The following is a 16045-nucleotide window of genomic DNA, read 5'->3' on the forward strand; positions in this document are numbered from 1 at the left end:
ACTCTGACAAGACTCTGGCTCCACCCTCCCCTCTTTGTGGCTCAGGCAAATCTGCCTGTGATTCCAGGAAGAAATGGAGACTCAGGAATGGATGTGAGAGATCTCCAGGAGGAAAAATTTTCAGGATGTGTGAGTGGTCAGATCTATGGCTCAACGAAGAGGAAAGACTCATAAGGCTGACAGTTTTTAAGGGGAAAGATGAAGATTTCGGTTCAGTGGCGTTAGTAGGTATCTAGATGGGACCGGAAGAAGGAAGATGTAAGTAGGAAACAGAGCCACAAGGACAAATGAAGTAATCCATAGAAAGGGCATTTATTAGTGGGCACAACACTAACGAGAACTGGAGTTAGATCCATAGGGAATAGCATATTTCATTGTTCACAAATTCTCATAACACTGTAAGCATCAGACAATATGGAAAATATGGTATCGGACAATAATCAGACTATCCCAAGATAAGTGGGCTTTGATGGAGGCTAAAACAGTAAGGAGTCTGCCTGCAAAGCAGGAGACCCAGGTTCAATCCCTGGGTTGGGAAGATTCCCTGGAGAAGGGAATGACAACCCACTCCAGTATTCTTGCCTGGAAAATCCCATGGACAGAGAAGCCTGGCAGGCTATAGTCCATAGAATCACAGAGTCAGACACAAGTGAGTGACTAACACTTTCACTTTTTTTCTCACATCCCCAGATAAGTAAGTCATGGCACGCAGACTAACCCTGTTAACACCAAGGACATACACTAAGGCTAGGAAGACACGGTGAAGGGATCATTCTGTCTTGAGACTAGAGGCAGAGAGCAGAAGATAGGCAAGGCTTCTCAGAAGAGATGACATCTGAGCCACCTCTTTGAGAATGAATGGGAGAAGAAAAAGAGAGTCATATGGGAACAAGAGGCAGCAGAAATAAGGAAGGAAGGATAAGAAAGGAAGTCAGAGAGCATAGTACCACTGAAAGATGTACAAAGTCCAGTTATTCATTAGTTACTCATTTTTGCCTGACTTTAAAAGAGTTGGTGTCTTCCTTAAAATAAGTTCTCCGAGTGCAAGCACTGTCTCACCTAGCTGCACAACAAAGCCTCTACAGAGAAGGCTCCTAAATTTTTACTCAATTTTAATTCTCCTATACATTACCTGATGAGTAAAACACTGTGCTTTATAATTACACAGCATTTTACCCTTAACTGTCATTTATATTTGTGGCATTCTTTAAGAGGCAGTCATCCCTATAAGTCACCTGACCTCAACCACCCATTTAGGTGGCAACAGCAGCTATTCCCATTAAGTACGTACGTAAGTGAAGTCGCTCAGTCGTGTCTGACTCTTTGCGACCCCATGGACTGTAGCCTATCAGGCTTCTCCGTCCATGGGATTTTCCAGGCAAGAGTGCTGGAGTGGATTGCCATTTTCTTCTCCAGTTATTCCCATTAAGCTACATGAAATCCCCGCTGTGTGAAAAGGGGGTCCCCTGCCTTTAAAGAACTTATCCAAGGATAATTTCAAGGCTCTTACCTTTTCGTTGGCCATGGAATGGTACCACCAGAAGAGCCGAGTTGTGATGTAATAGGCAACGATCACGTCGACGGTATAGTGTTCATGTGCTACCAGAATGCAGATGATTCCGGCAGCGCTCAGCAGCCAGCAGATTAAGTGATACCACCAGAAGTGGCGAGGCGAATCTGGACAGCAGAAAAGTGGCAGAGGTAAGAAGCATTCCCCGAGATGAACTGAATGACGACAGTCTACCCTAAAGACCTGCGAGAAGTCTTTCTACGGCCAAGAAGTCACTGGCGGAGAAAATGGATAACCCAAAATTATGAGTCACTGTGAACCGCCCAGGATTTGCTCAGGTTGAGGGTCAGGGGGGCAGGGGAGGCTGCTGGTAGCAGGTCTAATAGTCATTTCCCTGCTCAGGCTGCTAACACTGCTCTAGGTTTTGCTCACGCAGGTTAATAATAAGGAAGAGAACAGAATTATTTCACATTAGGTTGGCATTGGCTCACACTGGCTCCTGTAGGGACCCCACTGGAAAGAAAAAGGGTAGAAGTCAAAAGAAAAAGGTATTGTCTATGAAAACAAGGGATGACAAAGCAAGAGTGATTTTCATTCTTACATATAAACTTATTTTCATTTCTGCAGGGAGAGAAAAATGGCATTTGTGCCTAGCAATATTTTGATTCTTAGCAATTTTATACTGTTACTGCCAATAGCAACTACAGGACAGTCCCTATATAAAGCTTGGGCTTCCCAGGTGGCTTATTGGTAAAGAATCCACCTGCAATGAAGGAGAAGAAAACGGAAACCCACTCCAGCATTCTTGCCTGGGAAATCTCATGGACAGAGGAGCCTGGTGGGTTACAGTCCATGGGGTTGCAAAAGTGTCAGACATGACTTAGTGACTGAACAACAGCAGCAAAGTAAAAGCTTAGGATTCTTGCTAACTCACTTACGGGTTTGACCTTACCTAGTGAGGCCACTAAGTTCATGACACTGATCAGCTTTAAGAGAGAACTAACGCCCATCACCGGAGAAGACAATGGCACCCCACTCCAGTACTCTTGCCTGGAAAATCCCATGGATGGAGGAGCCTAGAAGGCTACAGTCCATGGGGTCGCTAAAAGTCAGACACGACTGAGCGACTTCACTTTCACTTTTCACTTTCATGCATTGGAGAAGGAAACGGCAACCCACTCCAGTGTTCTTGCCTGGAGAATCCCAGGGATGGGGGAGCCTGGTGGGCTGCCGTCTATGGGGTCGTACAGAGTCAGACACGACTGAAGTGACTTAGCAGCAGCAGCAAGGCCCTTCACAGGTTAAACATGATCCTGCACCCCCAACCTTCCCACACAGGCGGTAATGACACAGGTATAAATGGAACCAGCACTCATTTCTAATAAGTCTTCTTTCTCTTGAATAACTGTTTTTTTTTCTATTTTAAAGCTTTATTAGCTCACAAAGATAATAATTTAATACTGAAATTTATTTCATATTTAACTGTGATTATTTTTATAGTGATATTTACTTTCAAGTGTGGAAGAATGGTTGAACAGCAAAAAGATTCATTTCTAGAACTTTACATGACCCATCAAATCAGGCATGCTTCAAATAAAAAATAAAATAGCTACTGCTCTTTAGGTCCAATGTGGAACAGTAAGATGATAAACCTGTATTTGTATTTGAAAGTCTGATTTCCTACTTCTGAATGTACAACTCATCAATTCTTACTTGCTTCATCCTGCCACTAGGTTCCAGCCAATAGCTCATGGAATCTGAGAATTTTATAGCCGGGAGAAGCCTTACTTCCGTAATGTGGGGGGTCAGATCCAGTCCCCATAACTGTTCTGTTAGGTTCTGAATGTTAAAAACTGAAGTAACATGCAGAAATCTGGAGCTTTCACTAAATATGCATTCTCCAGCACCACAGCCCTTACCCTTCCCTGAAATCTCACACCAACCTTGCTTCCTTCCCATCCTCACGGGTCACCTGCTATTTACCTTAAAAGTTCAAAATGCTTGAGCAAACCAGAACTACTTTGTGTTGGTTTATCCACAAGAGGGGCTTCCCTGGTGGCTTAGACAGTAAAGAATCTGCCTGCCAATGCAGGAGACCCTGGTTCCGTCCCTGGGTCAGGAAGATCGCTTGGAAGAGGAAATGGCAACCCATTCCAGTATTCTTGCCTGCAAAATCCCATGGACAGAGGTGCCTGGTGGGCTACAGTCCATGGGGTTGCAAAGAGTCGGACACGACTGAGCGATTAACACTTACACACAAGAAGCAAAGCTGAAGTAGGTGGGGAGTAAGGAGGTGGCCCGAATGACCAATTTACTACTCACAGAATTGAAAATCAGGCTTTGGGAATATCTAGACACCCTAGCACTGCTCTCCCATAAAAATATATTCCCTTCTAGCTACTACACTGGGACCACTGCTCATTAATTGAGAACACTGGTGGACCCAAATAAAAGATTTAATACAAACTATTTTGAAACAGAAATGGTAAAATGGTAATCCTCTCTGCTCTCTCATTCTATCGCCAGGGATAACCTTGAGCTGAGAGATGATGACAATTCTTAATGAACTCCACTCTCTGTGTGGGATCCCATCCCTGCTTGTCAATGACTACCAGAGACAATGGACTCTGTGTAGTAGCAAGGTGAAAAAGAAAAAGAAAGAAAAGGTTTTCTCAACTAGTAAGACATTTGGTACTAAGAGCTAGGTGGATTTCTCCAGGCTAACTTTATAAGGAAGGAACCTAGGTCCTGATGATAATCCACTCATGACAACAGAATGTCAAACAAGGAGTGTCCCAAAGGATCAAAAGTCGGGAAAGCAAAAATATACAAATGATGCGTCTAACCCTAGCAGCAGAATCTTCAAAGAAACCACTGGATCCACTGCTTACTCATAACAACAATACATGGTATAATTTAGAAGCTGACTGTTTCCCCTAATTGCATAGGAAGCGGACCTAAACATGGGCTACGTGGCTTACATACAGAGCGGATCCTAAAGTTGGGTTCGTATCCAGTGTTACAGATTTGCCCTTTTCTTTCTCACCAAAGCTTAGAGAAAGCAGAATGTAATTCTTTCCTTGCTATATGCAAACTTACACAAGTTTAAAGATCTCAAGCCCAAACCATACCTTTGGAAGGAAACGTGTCTACGTACTGCACTTGCCTTTATTAAAGTAGAGAAATAATTATGAAGTTGCCCTATTGCGCTGAGGTAAAGGAACAACAATAAGCCAACATCCAGGCTGCTGCTGCTGCTGCTGCTAAGTCACTTCAGTCGTGTCTGACTCTGTGCGACCCCATAGACGGCAGCGCACCAGGCTCCCCCGTCCCTGGGATTCTCCAGGAAAGAATACTGGAGTGGGTTGCCATTTCCTTCTCCAATGCGTGAAAGTGAAAAGTGAAAGCGAAGTTGCTCAGTCGTGTCCGACTCCTAGCAACCCCATGGACTGCAGCCTACCAGGCTCCTCTGTCCATTTCTTAGCAATTCTACCAGATCAGATGACTTGGGTTTCCAAAAATTCTAAACAGAGCCACAAAACTGATAGTGGAACTGCTAAAGTCAGCCTCAATTACTAACTGTGGACTGTGGCTAATTCACTCACTTTCCTTATGCTTAAATTTCCTCTGAACATTTTGGGGGAAAACAGCGCTTCCCTCCTGGGTGGCTGCAGGGATTAAATAAGCCAATCTGCACCAAGGGCTTAGAATAGTGCCCAGCACAGAGGAACTACTCTGTCTACTCGTTGTCATTGGTAACGTCACCTCGTCTTCAGTTATCAAACTGACCCTCAGTTTTCTGGGGTATTTTCTCTTCATTATCTTGTTTTCCACCCACAGTAGCTTCACTCTTAACTTGTAACATCTCCCTGCCATCATCCTCATCTTCTATAAGCTTTTATGATGTACAGATTAGAGGGAAGATTGTACCACCCAAATGAACCTCTAAACTGGAAAGTGACTGACCTTACACAGAGATGGGACCTTTCCAGGGCAGAAGTTAGAATGAGACCCACACACAACATAAATCGCTCTGCCTGCCACCCAGAACCAACAACCAGGTATTAGAAATTTCAGAAGACTGGAGTTGAAGGAGATACTGGTGCCCAGACAGAGCTAGGTTCCTGTCTTCTGCCACTTCCCCAACAGTGTAAGAACATAAAGAAGACAGGAAAGGTGCCGAAGGCCCTCTGCCTTCACGGCAGACAGTGTGACAAAGGCCCAACACTTAATAGACTGTTCACCCTACTCAAGGCTTGTATGTAGCATTTAGAAAGAAAACAATTCAGAAGATATACAATCGCCATCAAAAAACAAAAAGACTTCATCTACTACAGAGACTCTCATCTCTTTGGCATAATGCCCTCAAAGCAGAATTAAAACCTATATATCCCAGGCAATCTACGGGCAAGAATTCACCTCTGCTCCACTGGAAGATAAACCTTGATGGGTCTAACCTGTTTGGATTGATGATGGTTAAAAGAAGAAGGGAGAGAACTGAGCAAAGGGGACAGAAGGGAGGTCTCCTTCCCCTGCTTTCTGCCCAAAGACCCTTATGATATGCTTTGCAAGTGAACAGAATTGAGACAAGACTCCAAAAGAACACTGGCATGGGGATGGGGTATCTTGCAATTGAAGATGAAGGGTAATACTGACCAGCTGGTAAAAATGGAGGAAGAAGCATCACTACTTGAAAAGAATTTTGAGATAATGGGCCCAACTACACAAAGCCTCAGAAATCTACAAGGGAATGGGCCCAACTACACAAAGCCTCAGAAATCTACAAGGGGATGTGCTGGCAGCTAAAATCAAATACAGTCCCCACCCCTCTTTCCAAAGAACAAGATATTATTCTAGGCCCCCTCCCCATGAAGTTATTGGAATATACAAGAATTTTGTATAATGAGAATTAAGTATATAAATATGGAAAGATATTTCACATTCTCATCTCCACATTAACCAAAGCATTGGGGATAATGAAATCAATCCGTAAAACGGAAATTTCACTCAAAAGTCCTTCCCATTTGGCCCTGGAGCACACTGATTCTTTTTGCAATAAACTTAACAACGATTCCTCTTAATTCCAACATTAAAATAGCCTTTCATACCTTGGTAGCACTAGTGGTAAAGAATCCACCTGCCAAAACAAGAGACTATAAGAGACTCTGGTTTGATCCCTAGGTTAGGAAGAGCCCCTGGAGTAGGAAATGGCAAGCCACTCCAGTATTCTTGCCTGGAAAATCCCAGAGACAGAGGAGTCTGGCGAGCTACAGTCCATAGGGTTGCAAAGTCGGACACAACTCAAGGGACTTAGCATGCACACACCTTAAGAAGTACTAACCAAGGAGGGAGACATTTTGGAGGCATGCTGAATGTTAGCAAGAAGCCGGGGCTAAGACTTAACCCTTCAGTGTTCATGACTGGTTGAAATGATTTTTAATATACACACACACACCCCTCTTTCCATGGCTCTCAATTTCAACAGAATAAGCGCTCATCAGTTTCAGGGCCTAGGGATTCCAGTCACTGCAACAGTCAACAAAGCAGGAATGAATTATCACTTACATTCTTTGATGAACAAATAAGTAAGCGTCAGCACAACTGTGTGGCCGCTGAAGAGGAAGTCCCCACACAAGATGTGCGATCCCGTTATGGACAATCCACCGCCAGAGATCAGCCGTAGAATCCGCTGTACTTTGGCCTGAGAGTCTCCGTTGAGCTGAATGACACAAGAAGATCAGGAAGAAAATTCACAAGCTGATAAATCAAGTGTTAGCCTAATTTATGTGACATTTACAAAGGTCATCAGTTGTGATTTTTTTCCTTTTTAAGTCAAAAAGAATCCAAGGGGGAAGCTCCTCAAACTGGGTTTTATTCATTGCATTGGCCAGTTTTAGTGACACGTTTTAAATTATTCAGTATGTTACTAATAATACGTCTTGGTGGTGGTGTGTCCTTGGGCAAAGCTTTTAAAAATATTAATAACCAATGACTTCACCACAGTTAGGCACTGAAAAGATCAAAGCTCCTCTCTTTCCTCTTTGCAGGGGAAGTCGGGGTTTCGAATAGTTAATATTTGATTCGGCTGCCCTCCACATTACTAATACTCTACAGAGTATTCCTACCTTGTGTCAAGTGGGCAGCCTAGGGAGTGCCTATAGTTGTATTAATGTCTGATCCAAACATCTGCAGTTTAAAAGAGCTGCAATTTGTTAAATAATTTAAATAGGTTTGAAAATGATGGATTAGCGATGCACTGGTTGCTTTAAAAGGAGTGGCTTGATCAGGAAAAGCATTCTCAGAGCAATAATCTGTGTGCCGTGGCAGGGGGTCAGCGAAGGGCTCGCCTGGGCGAGGGTGGAGAAGCCCCGAGAAGCCATCATGATGACACAGGAGACTGGACTAGGGCAGGAGTTTGATACAATAGTCAAAGGTTTATAACCCATTCAAACTTAAGCATACAGATCTCTCTTACATGTAGAACCTACTACAAAATGCAACAAACTAGTGAATATAACAAAAAAAGAAGCAGACTGACAGATATACAGAACAAACTAGTGGTTACCAATGAGAAGACAGAGCCAGGGAGACAGGCAACACAGGGGTGGGGACGTGGGAGGTACCAACTGCTGGGTGTAAGAGATGGAGATGCACTTGTGGGCATAAGCCATCGTCAACCCAAAGGTTTAGACCCATCAACTTTCATCTTTTGGTGGAGCACAAGTGATGACTTCTTGCCCCTCGATTGCCCAGGGTTACAGGTTTTACGGACGGACTTGCAGACACAGCGAGGCAAGGAGAGGATAGGGTGAACTGAGAAAGTAGTGGGAAGCTGCTCTATAACACAGGGAGAGCAGCCTGGTGATCTGTGATGACCTAGACGGGTGGGACGAGAGAGGGGAGGGAGGTTCCAGACGGAGGGGGTTTATATACAATTTTGACGGATTCCCATTGTTGTATGGCAGAAATCAATATAACATTGTAAAGCAATTATCTTCCAATTTAAAAAAAAGTCTCAAGGATGTATTGTACAACACAAGGAATACAACCAATATTTCATAATAACTGTAAGTGGAGTGTAACCTTTAAAAATTGTACTAAAAAACAACAACAAAACCCAAACCTTCGGTATACGGGAAGGAATAGTGGACTGAGTGGGAATACATAAGAAATTGGAATACTGAAATGCTGGGCCACCGGGTGGAAGACTTCGGATCAGCCTAATATCAACTGAATAGGTTTAGAAAAGCAAAGAATGATACTCAGAAATAAAACAAAGTAAGAGTAGACACGAGAAGAGAAATACAGAAAGACCATCAATGACTATTCACTTGGGGCCTGTGCGCACAGCTACGCGACATGCTGCCCTTCACACTCAGTGACAATCCTTCTAGGCAACTGGCCCCTGAAACGTAGCCAGGCCGATCACAGTGGTGGTTCAAGTCTTTGGCAGCGTAGACAGGTACTGTCTTCTTACCCATCTGTACACATCTTACCCTCTTTCACCACTGCACCAAGTAGACATGCAGTGGTGAAAGAGGGTAAGATGTGTACAGATGGGTAAGAAGACAGTCCAGTCTCCAAAGCAGGTGGAAAACCATCCTGTTCAGTACCATAGAAATGGGGGCAGGAATCCTTGTCTAAAAATTTTCCAATGAAAAGTATCTTATGGATCTGGAAACATGTCTGGTATTCAGATGACCCCTGTAAAAAGCCAAACACACTATGCTGAGGTGACAGTTAAGTGTAGGGTTCTGTAGCACAAGATGATGGGAAATAGGATTAGAGGTCAAGGTAAGAAACTGGTTTCAAGGAAACTTAACCTCCTTCCAAAGTTGGCTCAGGCCAAGCCCAGGAGGCAAATCCAAGAGAACATACAGGTTTCAATGAGTTGACAGTCCTTAAAACAAAAATGTAAGTAACAGGTGACCCTGCCTTGAAAAGATAGATCTAGAAGGCAGTAAAGGATCCACAGGGATTCCTAGAGGGCACTAGTGGTAAAGAACCTGCCTGCCAATGCAGGAGACATGAGAGACACAGGTTCAATCCCTGGGTTGGGAAGATCTGCTGGTGAAGAGCATGGCAACCCACTCCAGTACTCTTGCCTGGAGAATCCCATAGACAGAGGAGCCTGGTGGGCTACAGTCCATGGGGTCACAAAGAGTCGGACATGACTGAATTACTAACACTTTCACTACTTTCTCACTTTTCAAAGGATGCGTACCCGGGGAAGAGAAGGACTGTTGACAGAGCTGCAGGACTCACTACAAACCACATGAAATGCTGTGAAAGCCCTTGATGTGCAGGATGGAATCCAGCATGCGCTTTATCAGATCTGAGGTGGACCTTCAGGAATTTCTGGTTGTGCGGTTGGTACGAACTGTCAACACTGAGATCAAATAAAAAGGTACGTACACTCCACCCGACCATTGTGTTCTCAGTTTTAAGAACACATTATTCTTCACTTCAAAACCATAATAATTTTTTTTAATCCACTCACCCACCCCAACTCAACGCTTGGATTTTCTAAGTGCAAAAACACTTAATCCAAAGGTATAACCAAACCAGGAGCAAAAATACTACCGCCACCCACTCTCTCCACCCCGCTCCCTTCCAGCAGTGTTCAGGTATGGAGATTTGCAATAGCAGTTCACAGGACAGAGCAAGGGCTCTCTTCTGCTCCTCCTGTACTTTCTCAGTTCGTAATCTCTCAGTCCTGTCACTGCTATCTTAGACGTCAGAACACGTTCAGCATAAATGCCAAATAGAACTTCAAGAAAGGAAGTGTAAAAAGAGGGTGGACAGAAAACTGGGGAAGGGGCGGGTAACAGAGCTGAGATTAATGGATTATTTCCTGTGTGTGTGCATCCTCAGTCGCTTCAATCATGTTCGATCCTGTGTGACCCCGTGGACTGTAGCCTGCCAGGCTCCTCTGTCCACGGGATTCTCCAGGCAAGAATCCTGGAGTCAGTAGCCATTCCCTCCTCCAGGGGATCTTCCCGACCTAGGGATCGAACCTAGGCCTCCTGCATTGCAGGCGGATTCTTTACCTTCTGAGTCACCAGGGAAGCCCTAGATCTATTTCATTGGGACCTCCAGCATACACCACTTAAATTCTAGTTCCTCTTAAATTTCCTCATTTTTTATACCATCCTATGCTATTTCTGAATATAGAGTTGAAGATGTAAGAAAATAGAGAAGTATTGATCACAATAGCCAAAACAGACAGAACTCAGTGTTCTCAAGGCTTCCTCCACCTGTGACCTCCACACACCATTTCCCACAAAAATAACTTATGTACAAAAGAGATCAACTTGGCTGCTGCCAAACCAGAAACCTTTCCATCCATACATTCCCTTCAATTTAGAGGAGAAGAGGTCCTCTGATACAGCAAGGATGAGAGGGCAGTTTTCTCGGGAAAAGGAAAGTAACTGTGCCAGCCCAACATTCCTGTGGAAAAAGGGATTTGAAAACCTAAAGCATTTCATGCCAGTCCTAATAACTAGGCCAACATCCATCTAAACAAAACTGTCAGAACTCAGATGTTGTGCCTGCAAACCAAAGCTTGGGTGGGTGGGATGAAGCAAATCATAACCTAAGGACTTAAACCCTAGGATGGAGAAGGAAGGAAGGCAACCAGAAGACTGCAAGCCAACGATTCTACTGAGGGCCTTTCACTGCAGTGGCTTCTGTGATCACACCCAGTGAGTAACAGGTGACGTCAGGCATCAGTGACCGGTCAGACATCCTTCCAGGGCAAGTGGTTTCAGAACACACAGTTCCGTCATTGCTCTCAGTCACTAAGGGCATTCTATAGAGTCAGCAGCAAAGGAGACAGGTATATTATCTAACAGTTTTGTAACCACAAATCTAAGGAGCGCTGGAAGCCAGAGGCTGGACTACATTTAAAATGCAATTCTGCTCCCTGTTCTGTCAAACCACGTCATCCCTAGTCAAACAAACTGATGTGTGTTTGCTTTACTGAGCCACAATCTAGGCACCCAAACCCTGCTGATGCTTCAGAAAGAGGTTCTGGGTCTTGACAATTGAACACAGGGGCTGATTGGCAAGGATGTCCCTAAAGCTTCCTTGCAAGTCTTTGCACCTCAGTTACTCAGCAGTAACATTTGCTCTTGTGGCTTCTGAAAATTGTATGTTTTCCATAGAAGATAATCTTTAATTTACTTCTTTCTGTAAACATAGCAATTCATCCCTGTAAATCACACCTTTTACTAGGATGGGCCTGCCTTCTCTCCTGTGGCCATTTCCTCATTTAACCCACCACAATAACCCCTTAGAAGTATTTATTATGCCTCTGAACTTCTCCCATGCCTTAAATTAGTTTCACTAAAAATCAGCCAATGTTTAATTCAATATGTACACTGTTTTAATTACACACACTTTCTGCCTTGATGGTTTTAGAAAATTAGAGCTTCTCAAACCACATCTATATTTGGTGAAGGAGACTGTTGACTTCTTTAGAACAACTCTATTTTTTCTCTCCACCTTGGACATCTGCTTAGTGTTCAGTAAAAAATGTTAGGCTTTACTCCCTTGCCCAGAAAGCACATGATTTGCACGTTTCCTTTTTTATAAACCAGGGCACACTGGAGTCTAAGATGATTAACAGCTCTCGTGAGAAATGACTCTACCTGGAGAAACTATAAATCCTGCTTACAATAGTCTCAGTATCCATTCTCACACTCTGTCTCAGTAAATGGGTGAATTTAATTCAGATGACCATTATATCTACTACTGTGGGCAAGAATCCGCAGAAGAAATGGAGCTGCCCTCTTAGTGAACAGAAGAGTCCACAATGCAGTACTTGGGTACAGTCTCAAAAATAACAGAATGATCTCCGATCATTTCCAAGGCAAATCATTCAACGTAACAGTAATCCAAGTCTATGCCCCAACCACTGAGGCCAAAGCTAAAGCTGAATGGTTCTATGAAGACCTACAAGACCTTCTAGCACTAACACCAAAAAAATATATGTCCTTTTCATCACAGGGGATTGGAATGCAAAAGTAGAAAGAAAAGAGATACTTGGAGTAACAAGCAAGTTTGGCCTTGGAGTACGAAATGAAGCAGGGCAAAGGCTAACAGAGTTCTGTCAAGAGAATAACACACTAGTCATAACAAACACCTTTGTCCAACAACACAAGAGATGACTCTCCACATGGACATCACCAGATGGTAAATATAGATATCAGACTGATTATATTCTTTGCAGCCAAAGATGGAGAAGCTCTACACAGTCAGCAAAAACAAGACCTAGAGCTGACTGTGGCTCAGATCATCGGTTCCTTATTGCAAAATTCAGAGTTAAATGGAAGAAAGTAGGGAAAACCACCAGGCCATTCAGGTAGGACCTAAATCAAATCCCTTATTATTATACAGTGGAGGTGACAAATAGATTCGAGGGACTAGATCTGGTAGACAGAATGCCTGAAGAACTATGGACAGACATTTGTAACACTGTATAGGAGGCGGTGACCAAAACTATCCCAGAGAAAAAGAAATGTAAGAAGGCAAAGTGGTTGTCTGAGAATTTAAAAATAGCTGAGGAAAGAAGAGAAGCAAAAGGTAAGGGAGAAAGGGAAAGACATACCCAACTGAATGCAAAGTTCCAGAGAATAGCAAGGAGAGATAAGAAGGCTTTCTTCAATGAACAATGCAAAGAAATAGAGGAAAACAATAGAATGGGAAAGACTAGAGATCTCTTTATGAAAACTGGAGATAACAAAGGAACATTTAATGCAAGGGTAGGCGCAATAAAGATCAGACATGGTAAGGACCTAACAGAAGCAGAAGAGATTAAGGAAAGGTGGCAAGAATACACAGAGGAGCTATACAATAAACATCTTAATGACCCAGATAACCACAATGGTGTGATTCACTAACCTAGAGCCAAACATCCTGGAGCGTGAAGTCAAGTGGGCCTTAGGAAGCATTACTACGAACAAAGCTGGTGGACATGACGGAATTCCATTTGAGCTATTTAAAATACTAAAAGATGATGCTGTTAAAGTGCTGCACTCAATGTGTCAGCAAATCTGGAAAACTGAGCAGTGGCACAGGACTGGGAAAGGTCAGTTTTCATGCCAATCTCGAAGAAAGGCAATGGCAAAGAGTGTTTAAACTACCATACAATTGCACTCATTCCACACACTAGCAATGTAATGGTAAAAATCCTCCAAGCTAGGCTTCAGCAGTACGTGAACCAAGAACTTCCAGAAATACAAACTGGGTTTAGAAAGAAAAGGCAGAGGAACCAGAGATCAAATTGCCAACATTTGTTTGATCACAGAGAAAGCAAGGGAATTCCAGAAAAACATCCACTTCTGCTTCATTGACTACGATAAAGCTTTTGATTGTGTGGATCAAAACAAACTGTGGAAAATTCTTAAAGATATGGAAATACCAGACCACCTTACCTATCTTGTCTCTTTCCTGAGAAACCTGTATGATGATCAAGAAGCAACAGTTAGAACCGGACATGAAACAATGGACAGCTTCATTCAAAATTGGGAAAGGAGTATGTCAGGCTGTATATTGTCACCCTACTTATTTAACTTATATGCAAAGCACATTATGTGAATGCCAGGCTGGATGAATCACAAGCTAGAATCAAGACTGCTGGGAGAAATATCAACAACCTCAGATACACAGATGATAATAGTCCAATGGCAGAAAGTGAAGAGGGATTAAAGAGCCTCTTGCTGAGGGTGAAAGAGGAGAATGAAAAAGCTGCCTTAAAATTCAACATTCGAAAAACTAAGACCATGGCATCTGGTCCCATCACTTCATGACAAACAGAAGCAGAAAAAGTGGAAGCAGTGACAGATTTTACTTTCTTGGGCTCCAAAATCACTGCAGACAGTGACTACAGCAATGAAATTAAAACACACTTGCTCCTTGGAAGGAAAGTTATTACAAACCTAGACAGTGTATTAAAAAGCAGAGACATCACTTTGTCGACAAAGGTCTATATAGTCAAAACTATGGTTTTTTAGTAGTCAGGTACAGATGTGAGAGTTGGAGCATAAAGAAGGCTGAGTGGGAAAGAATTGATGCTTTTGAACTGTGGTGTTGGAGAAAACTCTTGAGATTCTCTTGGACTGTAAACAGATCAAACCAGTCCATCCTAAAGGAAATCAACTCTGGATAGTCATTGGAAGGACCAATGCTGAAGCTGAAGCTCCAATACTTTGGCCACTTGATGTGAAGAGCTGACTCGTTGGAAAAGACCCTGATGCTGGGAAAGATTGAAGGTAGAAGGAGAAGCAGGTGACAGAGGATTAAATGGTTGGATGGCATCACCGACTCAATGGACATAAGTTTGAGCAAGCTCTGGGAGATGGTGAAGGACAGGGAAGCCTGGAGTGCTGCAGTCCATGGGGTCGCAAAGAGGTAGATACGACTTAGCAAATGAATAACAACAACAATCTGAGCAAAAGGCCACTCTCTCTTTCCGGTTACTAAAAACTTTGAGTTCATCCTTGATTTCTTTCTCTTAAACCCATGTCCAACTTATTAGAATATCCTGTTTGCTCTACCTTCAAAATATATCCCAAATGGAATGACTTCTCCTGACTTCCACAGTCACCACCAAGGTTTAAGTTCCTACAATGGGCTAAAGGTCCTGTGAAATATGCGGCTGCATCATCTCAACTTTTCACAACTCTGCTCAGCCACACAGGTCTCCCTGCTGTTCTGGAATGCACCACAAGGGTTATTTCCTTGTCCTGGAGTTCTCACCCCATCCACATGGCTCACTCCCTAAGCCTGGTTGTCTAAAAGCTTTCTTATTGAAGAAGTTTTCCTGACCACTCTGCAAAATAGTGTTGTGTTTTAGTTGCTCAGTCATGTCTGACTCTTTGCGATCCTATGGACTGTAGCCCACCAGGCTCCTCTGTCCATGGGATTTCCCAGGCAAGAATGCTGGAGGGGGTGCCCATTTCCTTCTCCCCGGGATCTTCCCAACCAGGGATGGAACCTACGTCTCCTGCATTAGCAGGCAGATTCTATACCACTGAGCCATGGGGGACACCTGTATAAAATAGTACCTACCCTCAGAGTCCCTTTCACCCTTACTCAGCTTTGTTGTTCTCCAGCTGACAGCTACTTGACCTACCACCACAAGTCATAACAAGTTATGACTTTATTTATTCATTGCCATCCTTCCATAAGAATATACATTCTCAGAGGAGGAGAACTTCATTTTGGTCATTGCTATCATACACTGCCTGGGATACAACAGGAACTTAATACTTTGAAAATGATTGGATGAATGAGAAAATGAGATGGCAAAAAAAGCAGAGTCCATAATCTGGCAGTAACTTCCGGGTAGCAGAAAATAAAAGTTTTATGCACAAAGACATACATTTTATTACCACATTTTCACTTCTCCCCCCGACCCCAAAATCTAAAGCAAAGCAGATAATGTGTTAGATTTCAGTTAACACATATGAATGTGTCTAGGAGAACGAATAACAGAGAGCAGGTGCTCAATCACTGCTTACCATCCTCTAA

The 16045-nt window shown here is 43.2% G+C and overlaps 1 protein-coding gene across 13 annotated transcripts in view; it reads right to left on the reverse strand.

Annotated features, from left to right (window-relative positions):
* The window catches only part of SGMS2 (sphingomyelin synthase 2), a 98709-nt gene that overhangs the window by 5182 nt on the left and 77482 nt on the right, over positions 1-16045 (reverse strand). For all 13 annotated transcript variants that reach the window (XM_019962336.2, XM_070791094.1, XM_070791089.1 and 10 more), the window contains 2 exons: positions 7076-7229; positions 1511-1677 (listed from right to left, as the gene is read on the reverse strand). In XM_019962336.2, coding sequence (XP_019817895.1) covers positions 1511-1677; positions 7076-7229 — 321 coding nt within the window. The remainder of the gene's footprint in view (positions 1-1510; positions 1678-7075; positions 7230-16045) is intronic.

This window comes from Bos indicus, chromosome 6, assembly GCF_029378745.1.
Source record: "Bos indicus isolate NIAB-ARS_2022 breed Sahiwal x Tharparkar chromosome 6, NIAB-ARS_B.indTharparkar_mat_pri_1.0, whole genome shotgun sequence".
Taxonomy (NCBI): Eukaryota; Metazoa; Chordata; class Mammalia; order Artiodactyla; family Bovidae; genus Bos; species Bos indicus.